General features: G+C 44.3%; 2 protein-coding genes across 12 annotated transcripts in view; one reads left to right on the plus strand and one right to left on the minus strand.

Annotated features, from left to right (window-relative positions):
- Positions 1-319: 319 nt before the first annotated feature.
- LOC119215780 (scavenger receptor cysteine-rich domain-containing group B protein) lies at positions 320-8,243 on the minus strand. Its single transcript, XM_037468215.2, has 10 exons — positions 8,114-8,243; positions 6,961-6,993; positions 6,115-6,163; positions 5,321-5,702; positions 3,299-3,650; positions 2,420-2,488; positions 2,043-2,111; positions 1,630-1,944; positions 1,049-1,165; positions 320-968 (listed from the first exon to the last, which is right to left on the minus strand). Exons 1-10 carry the CDS (start codon positions 8,229-8,231, stop codon positions 652-654), a joined length of 1,821 nt encoding a protein of 606 aa, XP_037324112.2. The 5' UTR covers positions 8,232-8,243; the 3' UTR covers positions 320-651.
- A 5,662-nt stretch (positions 8,244-13,905) lies between these two features.
- The window catches only part of LOC119215060 (peripheral-type benzodiazepine receptor-associated protein 1), a 48,241-nt gene continuing 46,002 nt past the window's right edge, over positions 13,906-16,144 (plus strand). For 6 of the 11 annotated variants that reach the window (XM_062558256.1, XM_062558257.1, XM_062558259.1 and 3 more), the window contains exon 1: positions 13,908-15,744. In XM_062558256.1, coding sequence (XP_062414240.1) covers positions 14,872-15,744 — 873 coding nt within the window. In that variant the 5' untranslated portion in view covers positions 13,908-14,871. Of the gene's footprint in view, positions 15,745-16,144 lie in introns of all 11 variants that reach the window. The other 5 variants (XM_037466847.2, XM_037466846.2, XM_037466848.2 and 2 more) reach the window with 5 other exon arrangements.

Below are 16,144 nucleotides of genomic sequence, written 5' to 3' on the forward strand. Positions count from 1 at the left end.
AGGACAAAGATGTATATGGATTTTACACCAACATTATATAAAATACTCAAAATATAAACATTTATTTAGTCATATGTAAATGGTTACTGATGCATTTTATGTATATGGTGGTTTACACAATAGAACTGACACATTAAGTACTAGGATGGAGACTTGCTGAACAGAAAACACGTTTATTTGGGGATGATCATGTTATCTCTCATTCCAGTTGTAGTATATCATTTGCTTGTTTATTTGTAGTGAATTTCTTTCTTTATTTTACATATTTGCTCATTTTTGGGACTGAAGTTTACAAACTTGTCTTCTTTCATCCGCATAATTAATAACAGAGACTTCCACTTGTGTTCAGCTAATCATCAACGAATCCCATTTACAGTAGATATTTAAAACGTTTCGGGTCGATTAAGAGTGAGTCGGACAGTTGAAAGCTTTGTTTTTCAAATATCATATTTATTTATAAAGTGCTTAATAGGCATAGATAGTTTATAGTATGTCATTATATATCGTCACATTAGTTATTTTGCACGTTGGTGGTGGGGGAGTATTCCTTTAGCAATGTGGAAGCTGTTATTTACATAATAATATACAAGTGCCAGGTTGGTATGCCCGCCTCCTGCCCGTGGTGGAGACGAGAGCCTGGCTTTGCTGAAATCACGACAGCGAGCAGGTGACGCCGGCATCTTCGGAGTGGTCACAGTTGTGCACATTCCAGGATATATGGGAGCACTCCTGCAGGGAGGCCTCAGCGCCGCTGCACTTGAGATTGTCCAGCAGGATTGTCCCCGAGCCGGGCCCGAAGAACGCCTCCGGCCGAGCCGCCGCGGCCTGGCCACAGCCCAGCTGGCGGCACACCACCCGAGCGTCGGGGAGGTCCCAGGCATCGTCGCACACCGTGCCCCATCCGGAATTTGAGTACATCTCGACCCGACCCTCGCATCGGTGCTGGCCCCCCACCAGCCTCACCATTCCTGCAAAGATGTGAATCAATTCAGATCCTGTTCCGGAGGAAAATTCGTTTTTGTGCCGGTTGAAGATGTGTTTGATGTACCTTCAGAGGGAGGCCTTGTGGTGGAAGGCATGCGTTCTGTCACTTGGAAGTCACGGCTATTTGCACTCAAGAATTCGAAAGCTGAGGGAAGCAGAGGAAAATGGGCCAATCCCACAACTCAGAGATACACTTTACCGCAACATTGTTAAACAACTGTTTAGTTAACATGTTAATAATAAAAAGAGAACATTTTAACTGCATTATAAATGAAAATGATTTTCTAATGGACTTTAAACCAAAGGTCTCACTAAAGAGGAGCCTGTGTGTGCTTTGGAGTTAGCCCTGTTGAAGTGGAGTTTGGCCCGCAGGCAGGCAGTGACGCTGATGTGCGTTGACTCATCCCCTGTATTTTTTATGCTTTCTGGGCCGCCTCTTCCTCGGAGTACCCGAGTCATGCATTGCAACCGGACAGCTCAGCAGGGCGAGGGAATAAAAGGGAAGTGCGAACTTTCAGGGCAACTGATGACGTAAGATGTCACGTTGCAATGCTGACGGCCCGTATGTGCTCCGCCGCGAAAGCCTGTCTCATGGGGACCGACGTGGCCCCCAAACGGGGATGGAGGGCTAAAGGCGGCTCTTACGTGCACAGATAACCCCGACGTCCTCGTGGTGGCCGCAGTTGTGCTGACCCCAGCCCAGGTGGCGACAGTTGGACAGCTGCCGCTCAGAGCCGATGCAATCCACGTTGTCCAGCAAGATCGGACCGGAACCGTAGCCGAAGTAGGCCTGGGCCTTGAACGTGATGGCTGGGCCGCAGCCCAGCTCACGGCACACCACCACGGCGTTGAGCATGTCCCAGTCATCGTCGCACACCGTGCCCCAAATATTGTTGTAGAGGACCTCCACGCGGCCCTGGCAGCTACTGTTACCGTTCATCACGCGGACGGCTGGTGTGCCTGCACAGCGATATGGAGACGGTGCCTTTTTACCCATCTTTTTCCCTGACAAGTACAACATGTACTGTGATTGTGTGTTTACAGTTTTGAATTGTTACCTTTTGTCAGGGCAGTTGTGGTAACCGTCGTCGGAGTTGGTCTTGTGGTGACTGGAATGTTTTCTGTTGCTGTAGGGAAGATGAGATGTATGAATTAGATCATTTATTGTCTCCAGAGTGGCAGACCTGTTCCACATGAATGTGGTGAGGTTGGTCTGATACACACTTTCACCACCATGATTCATGGCACTGTGGCGCAAGACATTGGAGGTCAATGGGGGAGAAATAGCTCTCCCTGCTGGTCATTTGGAGGTTTTTTCAGGGGAAAAAAGAATCTAGCTAAAGTAAATTCAAAATGCTGCAGCAAAGGAGTAGTGGTGTGTGTGTGTGTGTGTGTGTGCTTGTTAACAAACATCATTTGGACTGTGTATGTATACCTTGAGTGTCATATGTTACCAAAAGCCCTCTCTTGTTTTCTGTTGCCAAAGGAGGTAGAGTGGTGGATCCTGAAGGGGGTAGAAAAGGAGATTATACCATTTTTATATTTACACTATTTCTAGAGTCATCTCTAGTACTACTGCGTTACTTATACAGACACCACTGTAATTCTACCAGTATAAAATCATCTCATCCTCCTTATTCACTTATTTGCAGGGAATTGATAAATTAGCTTTTATAATTTTAGCTGATCATAATTATACCTCAAAGTTAGTAACTGGACTTCTTCTTTACACGTGGTCAAGTTAATCATCTCCACCACTATTATTTCTATTGCCAAGCCATTGGTGGCACAACCACTCTTTTTACTACAATTACTAATACACCCACAGCAAATAGTGATTTAAAAAAATAGTTATTAATCAGCTTTTAGCCATGCTAGCAGCTATTTCATGGATTGACTTGACTTTTATTTTACAGATGAATTGTCCCCAGAGGATGAATCTTACTGACTGTGGTGATCCCCTGGCTTTCCCTCTAGGGTTCACGTGTGTGCTTTTTAGAGAAATTACTACAATTGTCATTCAATTGATGAAAATTGTACTTTTGTTTTTGGACCAAATGATAAAACAAATAACAGCATCATAACCGGCCTCAGCAGTTTGTAGTTTGTTTTTAGCACCCTAACACCCCAAACTATAGGATAATGACGATGATCAAGTGATGTAGCGAGCTGCGACATTTAGCTCAACGGAGCTGCTAACATGGCTGTAAACTCTCATTATTTTATGTTGATTTGTTTCAACAATGAAAAGGATTCCTAGTTTTCATCCGGGCGACTTGTGCTAATGCATATTCCATGACTGAGAGCAGTGTACCGGTGCAGGTAACTCCAGCATCCTCATGGTGGCCACAGTTGTGTTTGCCCCAGTCCAGGCTTTTGCACCTAGACAGGTCCTGCTCTGTGCCTTGGCAGTTAACATTGTCCAGGATAATTCGACCGGTTCCATAGCCAAAGAAGGAGTTGGTGTGTGCATAGAGGGCACTGCCGCAGCCTATCTGTTGGCAGACCACCCGGGCATTGTTGAGGGCCCAGTCGTCATCACACACAGTCCCCCAGGCTCCCTGGTAGTAGACCTCGACCCGGCCCTGACAGGCATTCTGTCCATTCACCAGACGGATAGTGCCGTCTCCTAAACCAAGATGGAGAGGGAGGGAATTATAAGGGTCCTGTTCAAAAATGTCAAATTCTTTATATGATATAGGATAACTGCGTCTGTGTGTGTGTGTGTGTGTGGTGATGACAAACAAACATTGATACAGGGTAAGTAGAAGGGTGTGGGCCACTGCTTCTTGAAGCAAGGACCTTAAGGTGAAGATCTGATGTAGTGCTAACCACAGATGTTGTCATTTTGCCCCGGGCCCGGACAGAAACACACCTTCTAACTGAGACAATAGACTAAAAATGACTGGATGGCTTCACTAAATTGCCCAGTGGGTTTCATGAAGGTCCCCAGAGTGTTTGCTACATTCATCACTTGTGAACAGAATGTTGTTCTTGTTTCTTGGCATCGCCGTGGGACATAAGGGTAGAAAAGAACGACAACAAAGGAAAACCCTGCAATCAATAAGGACAGCCTGGATTTCAAGAGGCCTTTGAGGGGTATTGTACAGTTTCCCAAAATACATTTTCCACTGAGCCAAAAGCTTTTGATCTCATGTACAATGCGGTGACAGTTTCACAAAACTGATATAATATATACTTTCAGTTTTTGTTTATAACAAATTGCATTTGGGACCCACACAACAACATAATAAGCCACAATTCATTATTTAATGAAACCTGCCCTTGCATTTTGGAGTAACATCTGGCATACCACCTGCTACACTATTGTGTGTGTGTGTGTGTGTGTGTTCCTGAATTCAATCCTAGTGAAAAACCGAATATAAAAGATCACACAGAAAAGCTAGTGTGTAAGTTCAATAAATTTGAATACATGACATATTTGAAGTTTTCCCTTACATATTTTAAGGTTGCATTGGAATGAGCACATTAGACACACATTGGAGTAATGGTCTACCTATTTCCACAGACAGTGCAACATCTGCCCTTAAACCTTTTGAAATGAAGTCTGGCACGATTCCCTTTTCAGAAGTGGGTGAGTAATTTCATCAGCCATGTTCGCTAAAGATTAACTTCAAATACAGATGTGCATTGTGTCTTTCAAGGTCAAATGCTTAAATCTGCAATTCGTTTGGCAACTTTGGAGCAGTGGAAACAAGCTGTGAAAAAAAACAATGACATTTCATCCAATTTTTTATTTAATTTGTCTAACCTGTCCGGAAAGACAAGCATTTTTCTGGCTTTTTGATGTATGAAGTCCAGCTCCAAGTTTCAGCAGCTAGTACCCCATTTCATTTCAACCTAACAATGTGATCTTAATAGTCATGGAAAAATACTGAATGGTTTAAAACCCAAAATGTTTCAGTGGTGAAATTTGTAAAGTTTAACTGTTTATTCCCTATTCATTATTGTAGTTGTACACCTAATAACACGTAATCGCTTTGAAAATATACCTGGGTGGGTATATGTCATCTCAAAATGACAGTGTTTGATCCTGGATTTTGTCTTTTTGCTTCAAAAAGAAGACAATTTTGTCCCTTAGCCGTTCCAAGTTGGCCAGTCTCCCTCAGATAAAAGCAGGCAGCACTTACGTAACCCCAAGTTCCCCTGCAGAGGTGTCGTGCGATCCTCAAAACCTTTCGCCCCCACCACCGCCGGTTCTAGCATCAGAATAAAACAAAGTGCAGGGATTTTAGTCACATTGTCTTCTTTGAGCCGAGGCGCTCTACGCCGCATGCCATTCACCCGTTCAAACACGGACGGCAGCGGTCACCACGCACGGTGCCACCTGCATGGATGCCACACTAGGCTTTAGAAGTGGCGTAAAGAATTTACCTCTGCACGTAACGCCCACGTCCTCGTAGTGGTAACAGTTGTGGACGCCCCAGCCCAGGCTGCGGCACTGGCTGAGGTCCGCTTCACTCCCTCTGCAGTCCACATTGTCCAGCAGGATGAGCCCTGAGCCTTGTCCGAACTGAGAGCTGCTGCCCACCGCCACGGCCACTCCGCAGCTCAGCTGCTGGCACACCACGTTGGCGTCCACCATATCCCAGTCGTCGTCACAGACAGTGCCCCATGAGTTATTGTAGAACACCTCCACTCTACCCTCACACCGGCTACGTCCATTCACTAGTTGTACTTTGGAGAGATAAGCGGCCCTTGTATTGTTAATGTTAAAACACAACTCTGTTCCATGTCTTTGAGTCTAGATTAGGAGGTTCAGGTTGTTTGATTGTCATTGTGCCGCCTCATTGACAAATATGAGGCCCCTAAAAAGTAATGTAATAACGCTTAATAGAAAACAGTGTAACCCCACCCGATTAAGGCACAAAATATGCCACATGAGTCCTTGGCAGGGAGTGAGGTGGATGCAGGAGAGTGGGAGGTTGCATAGCAAATAAATGGGGATTAGGGAAATGGAGAGAAGGGAAAGTGACCTTGCTTCGACAGCACAAGGCACTGATCCTTTCACCGAGCCAGCCACTAACATGTCCTCATATCGTCGCCTGGATGCTGACATGTTTTTCCTCAACATGAGTGTCTGGACAGGTGTGCAGGTAAACGTCTCACACATGCTTACCTTGGTACGGCATCCTCACGGGGGTTTGCACGCCATTGGCTGAAACAGGAGGGAGGAGGGAAAATGGAGCGAGACAAAGGGAGAGTGCGGTCAAATTATTTGTTGAAAGGAGGTTCTTGGCCTTCCATAGTTACTCTACTCTATATCTACTATATCTATTTTCCTGTAACACTAGACACAGACTGAAACCCCGACAGGAGGCCTGTTCAGACCCCATAGGGCACCATCCACATCTCAAATATATTAGCCTATTCCTTTAATGTGTTTTTTTAGCAATACTAGCGGCATGGAAAGGGAGTGAAAGCTGTGGGATCATTTTATGCTGACATGGTCTTCAGAGGATGTAATCCCACCAAAATTGGTGATCCTCGGACTTTCCATCTCACGCCCCCCACAGACAGAAAGTTCGAGAAGAAGGTAGTCCCCGGGACTTCCCCCGTCCCCTTCGCGCACGTCGTTTGGAAGCTTTGTCGTCACAGTCTTGTTTTTTGCAAACATGACGTGACGCAAGAGGATAAAACTGTGAGCAAACAAATGCTCAGCAAGATTATTGGGTGACCAGAATGTTGCATAACCTGAAGATTACAATCTCAACTTTTGATTAACTCACAATGACAGCAGAATGGATTTGTTCACCCTTCACACCCAATGTACGTCATACAGACCATCCCAGGTGGTTTGTGGTATCAAGACACAATGAAAGGGTACAATGTATGCTCTATTCTAAATTCAGGGGATGGGAGCACATCTGTTCTTGGCCCCGCATGCAGGTTACATAATGGCTTACATTCCATTCCATTATTGCTAAAAATGTTAATACCTGAAATATGACTTACTGTTTACAGCCCTTCTGCTTATTTTCAAGTCTCCTGAAGTTTGAACAAACAAAAAAAAGTTAGTATGTCATTTGGACTTGTTATGTCTCTATCAAGAGACAGGAGCAGCAAGCAACCCATTTGAATTCATTGTTTTTCTGTATTTGTGGATCCATAATGTCCAGTGAGCGGAATTGATACTTAAAAAATAACCCCAGGGCTTTTGGCCAGCTAGCACTGGTAAACACAGGCCAGACAGAAACTGTGGACACAAAAGCACCTCTCTACAGGGAGCTCACTTGCAGCCATACCCGGTTACTGAGCCATGTGAACGGCCAGAATGTGTCGGAATCATTTTCAATCTGAATGCAACCAAACTCTGTCCCTGAGCCAGTTTATGAAAAATTACCCTGAGGAAATAATATACTTCATTAATCTGACACTTGTTGTTGACAACTTCGAACAAACGCACCAAACCTTAAGGGATATTACTTTTCAATATATATTTCCTTATATTGTTCACTTTAACAATTACATTGCATCATACTTGTAATTAAAGAATGCTCCTTTGAAAACATGTCAAGTAAATAATCTGTCTTAAAAGTAAAAAGAATCCAAGTGAGGAAACTGGATTTCCTTACAGCAAATTGTAATTTGTTATAAGAACTCTTACATTTCTATTGATTTAAATGTAATTTGTTATCATCATACATGGATACAAAAGAAGGGTATCTTAGACAGTAATACAAATAATACCATAACATCTTAACTTAAAGGCAGCTACAAATACCCAGCACACCTTTCATTTTTTTACATTTAAAGTACACTATATACACATTGGTGCACATAAACCTACAAATATATAGTGTATATGTGTAGACACACAAATCCTAACCCCTAATCATTCCACACCTCTTCCATATTTGTGAATCTGTAAAGTGAGGAATCCATGTTTGGTCAGTTGTACTTTTATGTTCTTTACAGTCTGTGTTTTGAAAATGTCTTTACTAAACTATTGTCCAATCCATGACCAAATTTCTCCAAAATGGCTTCTAGTTTCTTCTCCGGGACGCATGCAGCGTCCTGTACGCCAGGAGGAGGACCCCTAAAGTCAGGCAGGTCTTTCAGAATACCAAGTGGCATGGACCCCGACCCCAAACACACACCCACTCACCGAGTCGCAGCAGCACAGAGACGGCCACCAAGACGACGGACCCCAGCAGGGACAGCAGGAGCCAGACGGCTGGGTTCCAGCACCTGCGCTTGCTCTCCACCACACGCTGACCTCGCATGGCTGCCTGACTGACCACACACACATTCACACACTAGTCAGTCTCTCTCATGGAGCTTCCTCAAAAGTCCGGCGTTTGCATGTGAGCACATCTCTAAATGTAATAGACAACTGTTTGGTAGATACGATCACTGTATTTTGTCCTGGTTCAGTGCAGCCTAATTATAGTATTGGATCGTTTTTCTCTGGTGGACCCTGCAGCTGTTGTCATGGTGCTGAACTATGTATTGATGGTAGTCTGGCAGAGGTCAGGGTTGTAGCTCGACAAAATAAATCCTCTCATACGTTGTGCACATCACTTCCTGTGGGCTTTATGGAGCTCACCAACTCGTCTCAGAGCAAACCAGGTTTCCCAGACATGAATTAGTGCCGCTGTTACCTATAAGACGCAAGGGGACATGCAGGAGAGTTACATCGCTGTCTTAATACAGTCAGTACAAAATGGCCGCCGTGCACCTGCACTGGCAGCGTGTAACGGAGGCGGCAACGGCGAGAGAATCAAGTTGGGGGGCAATTCATTTCCAATCTTCCGACCATCGTCAACAGCTGGGGAGGGCTCGTGTTACAGACGTGTCAAACGTGTCTGTAACACAAGCACCAATCAAGGGGATTTCCCCTCGGACGAAGAATATTGGGATTCTACAACGATCACTCAATATTTGGGGTTAGATAGCGCTGAGCCAGACACTGGATAGCCTACATTCTAGATTCAGGAAACTAGTCGATTCATCTACATTCATGCTGCAGGACAATTCAAATACTTCACTAAAATGCTATCAGCTGTACTGCGAGGGGGAAAAGTTATAATGTTACAGTAAACACTGCCAAAAGATTTTTTTAAATATCACATTTAACGAAATGGAGGATTTGTAATAAGGAAATTTCCCAGGAATCAGTGAATAGTGTTATTGGAGAAGTGTTGTCATTGGGAGGTACACAGTGTGTGGCTTGGCCTTGGGTTGTTTGTCTCTTTGCTCATGCAGAATTCCCCCTGACCCTACACAGGAATGCGTATTAGGGGATGATGAGGGGAGAATTTGATATTGGCCCCTCGAGATAGTGGACATTCCGGGCCGAGGGGGCACAAAAAGACATTTCTGCTTTCTGTGGTCCCCATCGTCAGGCATAAACGCTTCTTCCTGCAATCTGTCACTAGAACCCTGCGGAACGCTTAGGCACCTGATGACACTGCAGGGGCGCCTCTCGTCTCCTTGGAGAGCAGCAGAAGGGGTAGAGTGGTGGGCTAGGGGGCGGGGGGAGGAGGGGTGTTAAAATCTTTAGCTTCTCTGCAATAGAGTGTTCATTTAAATGTAACACGCAAGCTTTTGCAGGAGGCCGTGGGAGGCACAAGAAAAGAGACAAGACTGGACCGTGCAGTCTCCATCTTTTCCCCTGGACCGTCCTAGGGTCTGAAATGGTGCAGCGCTGGGGGGGGGGGGGGGGGGGGGGGAGGGGGACCCTGTGCCTCCAATTTGGAGGTGGGGAGTTTAACACCAGCACAGCACCCGAGAGCCTTGGCTGTCTCATTTGCAGACCGTACCAGCAAACCACTCGAAACTCCTGGACAAATGGCTCATTTGTGAAGGATGAAAAACAATCTAGTCCCCAATGTTATATTTTTCAATACTCCATTCATTGTAGGATGTAGCGCAGATCCGTTGGGGAATAATGTTGCCTTTTGTGTTGGCTCTGCTTCCCCTCCCTTCTCCCTTCACCGTGCTGAGGAATAGCTGAAAGATCTCTGGGCCCACAAAAGTACCCCCTCAATGTCTGAGATGAATGGCAGAATATCGCGGTCCGTCTCATTAACTTTTACGACAGTTAAACAGAAAACCAACGCATTTATCAGCGAGTGTGTCTTACCCCCCTCAACCCCACCACTGTCAAGTCTTTTGTTTTTTTGTTGTGAAATAGACCAGAATGTCGCAAAAGAGGATTTTTTTCATTTTTTTTATAAAGAATGGGTCTTATTGAATAATACAAATATTTAAAAGTTAATAATTCCTACAATATCAACATGTCTGACATTATAGAATATTCATTTCTGTCCATCTTCCCGATACCAAAACAATAATTGCATCTATCTCTTTACCCTTCACGTTACAATGGACTTTGAGTTATAGAAAAAAACACTTGAATGAGAGAAGATAGCTTTATTTGATCTATTTTTATGTCACAGGTTCAGCATGTCAGATACAGTCGAAACAACTCAGTATTTCAAAAAAGAAGAAAAAATACATACCTGTTGTGAAAGTAATTATCTTGATAATACAAAATTTAAAAAAAAAATAGGATTCCTCCACCCCCCCCCCTAAAAAAAGTACTAAAAGATGTCCTTTGAGCTCAGATTGCTGGCAGCTTTATTCCACAGGTCACACAGAAAGTTTGTGTCGAGATGGAAGCAGGGGACTCCAGAACATCCGGTGCTCCTTGTTCAATGTCTTTCATCCCTCCTGCTTGACTATAAGTACTTGGCTCCAGTGACAGATATTACGTAAAAAACAATGAATACCAGAGAATGATATGCTAATATTCTTAACGCTCAGTAACAATCTATATTTAAAAGAAGCAGGAGGAGCAGAAAAAGACAATGCAGTGAAAGATGACCCTTCACTGCTACCCTTGCATCTCCAGTGTCAGGTAGCGCTCACAGAAGGTGCGGTCCTGCTCATCTCTGCACACACTCTCAGAGGGAGACCAGGCTTTGGCTCAGGTCGTGTGTGTGTGTGTGTGTGTGTGTGTTCTCTCCCACACTGTACCCAAGTACTCTAAAGCAAAAACAATGCGACTATGAGGCAGTAAAAATCGGAACGTTGTTAACGAAACTTCAAAGTACAGAAAATCCCAGTTCGGAGAAGTGGACGCTGACAAATGATAAACTGGGCAGAGTTATTAACAATCTAGCTTTTAGTTTGAATCTTTGTCCAAACAGTATGGTCATCTTTGGTTTTGGTCCCCAAGAAGAAAAAAGTTTCTCCTTTGAACAAGAAAGTGGCTTCATGTGTCAAAATGTGTTTGTGTGGCACACGAAACGGTCCGTCGTCCTTTCAATGGATAAAAAGCCGGAGGCACCTCTGCATTGTGCAGCAGACTAATGGAAATTGCTTCCAAACACTAATCCTTCTCAGCCACAGAGGAACGTGCAGCCTGTCCAGCGCCATTAACAGGCTTTTCAGGGCCCAATTCTTAACTCCTTCCTGGAGTGTGGCCAAAATCTGTTGTTTTGCCAAAATACGGGTCTTTCCTTGCACTAAGCTAATTTTCTTTATCTCCATGATAGGATTGGAAAAAACAAGCCATACACAGCCAAAGTTACAGATTCAATAGGTCTCTTGTCTTGACATTGTGTTTTAGTTTTTGTGTGTCTGCAGTTTTTTGCTTTTGGATGTCTTTGCCGAAGGTCAACTTTTTAAAAAACTGGCAGCCTATTCCTTTATTTCATTTACTTTCAACATTGACTACATTTGTATGTCCACTAGGGTGCAGCAGTAACAAGTAGTGACACAACAATGAAATATTATCAACTATGTACAACCGTGGTTATACAGCAAACTTTTTAGCGAGCAATTCAACAATTTAAGGAGAGCCCAGGAGACAGAAACAGGTCAGTTATCTAGCAGCAGCATCATTACTGTCCAAAAAGGATGAATTTTTGGCTGATTTGCTCTCCCCCCTCTCGCTCTCTCGATTTCTGTTTCTGCTTTTCCCAACAGTCAGCAACAAGGCAGAAGACCGAGATGGAAGGAGAGAGGGAGAGGCCGAAGGACACCCTGACAGCACAGTCAGAGGGGAACACTGGATCTCTCTCTCTCTCTGTCTCTTTCATTCTCGTAGTGAATACACATGGTTAGAGGCTCTCAACCAGTGCAAGTGCATTAGTTTATCAGCTTACTTCAAAAGTTTTGGCGAGAAGATTGACAGCAAAACAGATTGAACGCCTAATTCTCTGCGTATACAGATTCCATGCAGCGGTCATACGGGGTATGCTTTGCCTCTTTGATGGATTTTGGCAACATGATATTGAAAAGGTATGTACATACCTTTGAGGATTTATACATTTCCAGATCACTGCTGTTGTCAAATTGTGAAACCTCAGGAAGTACATTATCAAAGACCCAGGGACCACATGAAATGGTGCATTCCTGTTGATTATATATTATATTATTGTCAAAGTTCACGGTGCAGTTTCATGACGTATAAAGTCATTGTGTCCCATGAATAGTGCATGTTAAATTAGTTGCTCTGAAAGGGAACCTGTCGTGTGTACTCAAAGTAAAAAGAAAAAGTATGCAATTTAGTAAACAATATTTTTCTTCCTTTTTCAGTCGCTGCTTGTGGTGGAACCTCATGGACCATTCTGCTGTCCCCGGGTCCACAAATTGCCTCCCTCGAGATCGCTTCTTCCCCCATTCCTTAAATCCTTCTTCCCTTCCTTCGCTGGCTTCTTATTAACCACTTGCACAGCTGTTGCATGTGTCTTTTCCAGCTTTGTTCTGGCTTTTAACCAGATGATTGCTTCCTCTCTTTTTTTTTATCCATGCCGTAGTTGTGTTTCTTTTCTTAATACTTCAGATTTATTTAGACATTTATTTTTTCCTTTTTATTTACATCCTGTGTGTCCGCCAATCAAAGTGCTTTGATTTAGCAAAAACAATTTTCAGTCAAACCCGTTGTGTTCTGTGTTTGCTCCTTTCCTCCTTACTTCTGCAAGGTGTCCAAACTGTGAAAAAGGGGACATTTTGACAGTGCTTTGAAACTTATGGGCACACACCACAAACATCAGTGCTATTTTAAACACTGTGGGTTGTAGGTAAGAGATGACAAATGTAAAACAGTGATAGGTTAACTTTATAAGGATCTGGAAATTCTTTCATAAAATAATGTCATAAAATCAGATTCTTTCTCATGCAGGACATAATTAGTGCACTCAACTAATAACTTTCGAACTGTAGCATACATTCTTTTTATGAAAAAATAAGGAAAATAATGCAGGTTGTGTGTGGTCCTATGTCGGCCAACTTACATATTTATTGGTTTTGTAGGAGTATTGGGGCAACTTTTCATTTTTTTTAATCAATCAAAATCCATCTAATACCGTGATCCATCTTTATAGGGCACCAGAATCTAAGCCCATTTACAAACCTTTACTACTTTGCACTAGCAGCCTGTGGCCGCTAGTGGGCATCGATCTCACACAAATTAGTTGGATATAAGTCTCTCAATAAGGTCTCAATGATTATGTGGCCTTCAGGGAGTGTTGGCAACACTGCAATTATTGTAAGAAAAATAGACAAATAACTCAACAAATTTGTAAATACAACTAATAAAAGCGTAACTTTGTATATTAAGTAGGGGTATGAAAACACTTAACTGGAAGGATATGCTACGGATATATATATATATATATATATATATATATATATATATATATATATATATATATATATATATATATATATAATAACTTCTGAGATACAAATAACTGAAAACCTTGATCATTTGTTGTTGCAAATGCATTGCCCTTCCTTTCAAAACGGACATTTAATCTTAATTTGGCATTTAGGGAATTTTTAACGAGCATAACGAGTACCAGCCGGTGTCCAAATGGTGTGACCGGGCACAATAAGGCGCACGTGAAGGCAGCATTGTGCCTGGACGGGTGAGCGCAGTGACGCTGGACTCGCGCTGTGTGACACTGTGCGATTCACAGGTAAACAAACCCCTTCTAGCGTGGCTCCCCGGACCTTTAACAACAACGTAAACACTCCCCGGGTTGGCTGAGTCACGCCTGGTTTAGACGTGGGCAACATAAGTATTTTGGCTGAAAGAGGGGGAGTCCGTCGATGGAAAGTTAAACATGATACTTGGGTCCGCTGCTCGGTGAGTTTGTTACGAGTTGTGGTCAGAAAACGTAACGGTGAGCTAACAGGCTAACGGGACGCCGCCGCAGCAGCTAACACTAGTGGTCAAGTAATGCAATACACTTAAGACGGTTATGCAGCTTACTAAATGGCGATAAATGAATTATCATGACCTGTTGCTGCTTGGACATATAAAAGCTTGATAAATTGGGCTTGTAAATTAGCCTTTGAGCGAAGACCCCGTCCTCCGTAGTGACAGCTAGCGGTGCTGCTCCCCGGTACACCTGTTGCATGCTCGTGCTGTTTTATTACGTTTTCTGTTTAAAAGTTGTTAGTTTGGCCACGTTTGGATAGAACACATTTAAACATGGGTCAGGCATAATTAGCCCTAATTTGCCGTTGGAATGCATATGCAATTAACCATTACGTCATGCATGTATCCATACAAACTAGTTAATACTTCCCATAGACAAAGCTCGCACCGTTTAACACATCTGCCTTGCTCATTACTGCATTAAACTAATTCATTTTGAATGTGCTTGCTTTCCTAAAACTCCTCCGAGTCCTGCCCTCATCTCTTTTCCTTTAACATAAATTATCGCCTGCTCTCTCAAACATTTGAATGCAGCTATAACTCTTTCTCCTGTTCTCTCGCACCTCTTCAGTGACCTCGGGTGATAGCTGCATGTCTGATAACCAACTGTCGCCCACTCGCACGACCCTCTCATTTCCGATTGCATGGCCCCTCTGTAGAAATCCACACGCCTTGCCGTTCCTCGCATGTTGTGCCGTGAGCTGGTCATGATGAGGGCGGACAGGGATAACCCTCCAACACTGTCGTCCAAGAAGCCGCGCCGGGTCCAGACGGACTGCCGACTGGAGCTAGGGAGGCTGCGGGCTGACTGGGAAGCTGAGAAGAAGCAGACCCGGCAGGCCCGTGGACCCCTCTCTGTGGAGCGCCGGCGCCCCCTGCACGAAGCGGAGCAGGATCAGCAGCAGGCTGTGAGGGGGCCGGCGGCGAGGCAAAGGGGCCGAAAGGACAGGCCCTCCAACGAAACCCAAGGTCCAACGCGCGGGAAGGTGGACGCCAAATACGGCGCACCATGCGTCGGAATTAAGTCCACGGAGAAAGAGTTTTTAGGTCTGTGCAGTGGAGAAACCTACAGAAAGCTTGATCATTTGCTGCTGACGCTGTACGAGAAGCTAAAGGGCGAGCAGGCGGTCCGCAAGCTGTGTCACAGGCAGGAATTTGAGCTGGAAAAGGCCGTCTTCCTCTGCCACCTGCTTGAGGCCCATGGGAGAGTGCTGCAGGGGAGGCAGAGGGCAGGACACCCCAGCTACATTTCTAACGGTCTCTCAGGAAAACCTGCTCAGGAAGACTGCAGTAACAGGGTGACCTACTCCGGGGCCTTGCCACACGGGGCCCAGGCGCCTTCCCGCTCGGCCAATAGGGAAATCGAACCAGCTGGGAGAGAGCAGCCTTTAGGGGGGGCCCTGTGTGCCGCAGACCCCCGCACCACCGCTGCAGTCGTGAACACCTGTCGGAGTGGCCTCCTGGATATTTGTCACCCTGACGACGCTCCCCATGCCGGCTGGGACGACGGCCCCCCCCACTGCGCTGAGTCCTCCAAATGCATGGACGGAAACATGGAGGTGAGCTATTTTAGTCTTCCAAATTCCACACATAGTTCCCAAATAAAGCGAGTGTAAAGGATTTGGCGTTTTCTATTATGTATTTTTTTCTGTAAGGGTCTTACTTCATACTCTAATTACAAAATTCTAAAAATTATTATTTTCATTGTCAGTCAAAATGACTAATTAGTCAACATAGTTTGTTGTCGAAGCATTTTTTTTTTTCAAATTTTCCTCAATTCTCTCCTATTTAAACCAAGCTTAGCAGGTGGTCTAATTGTCATTGTATATTTGATGTGATCCAGTTGGTCGAGATGTATTTAACCAGCAGTCGGCTCTTGGATCTCATGACCGCCGACGTTGTCAAATTATGTCAGTGTGATGTCTGGATGTCGATACCACTGAGACATGATGCACAGGA

This window comes from Pungitius pungitius, chromosome 16 (genome assembly GCF_949316345.1).
Source record: "Pungitius pungitius chromosome 16, fPunPun2.1, whole genome shotgun sequence".
In the NCBI taxonomy this organism is placed as follows: Eukaryota; Metazoa; Chordata; class Actinopteri; order Perciformes; family Gasterosteidae; genus Pungitius; species Pungitius pungitius.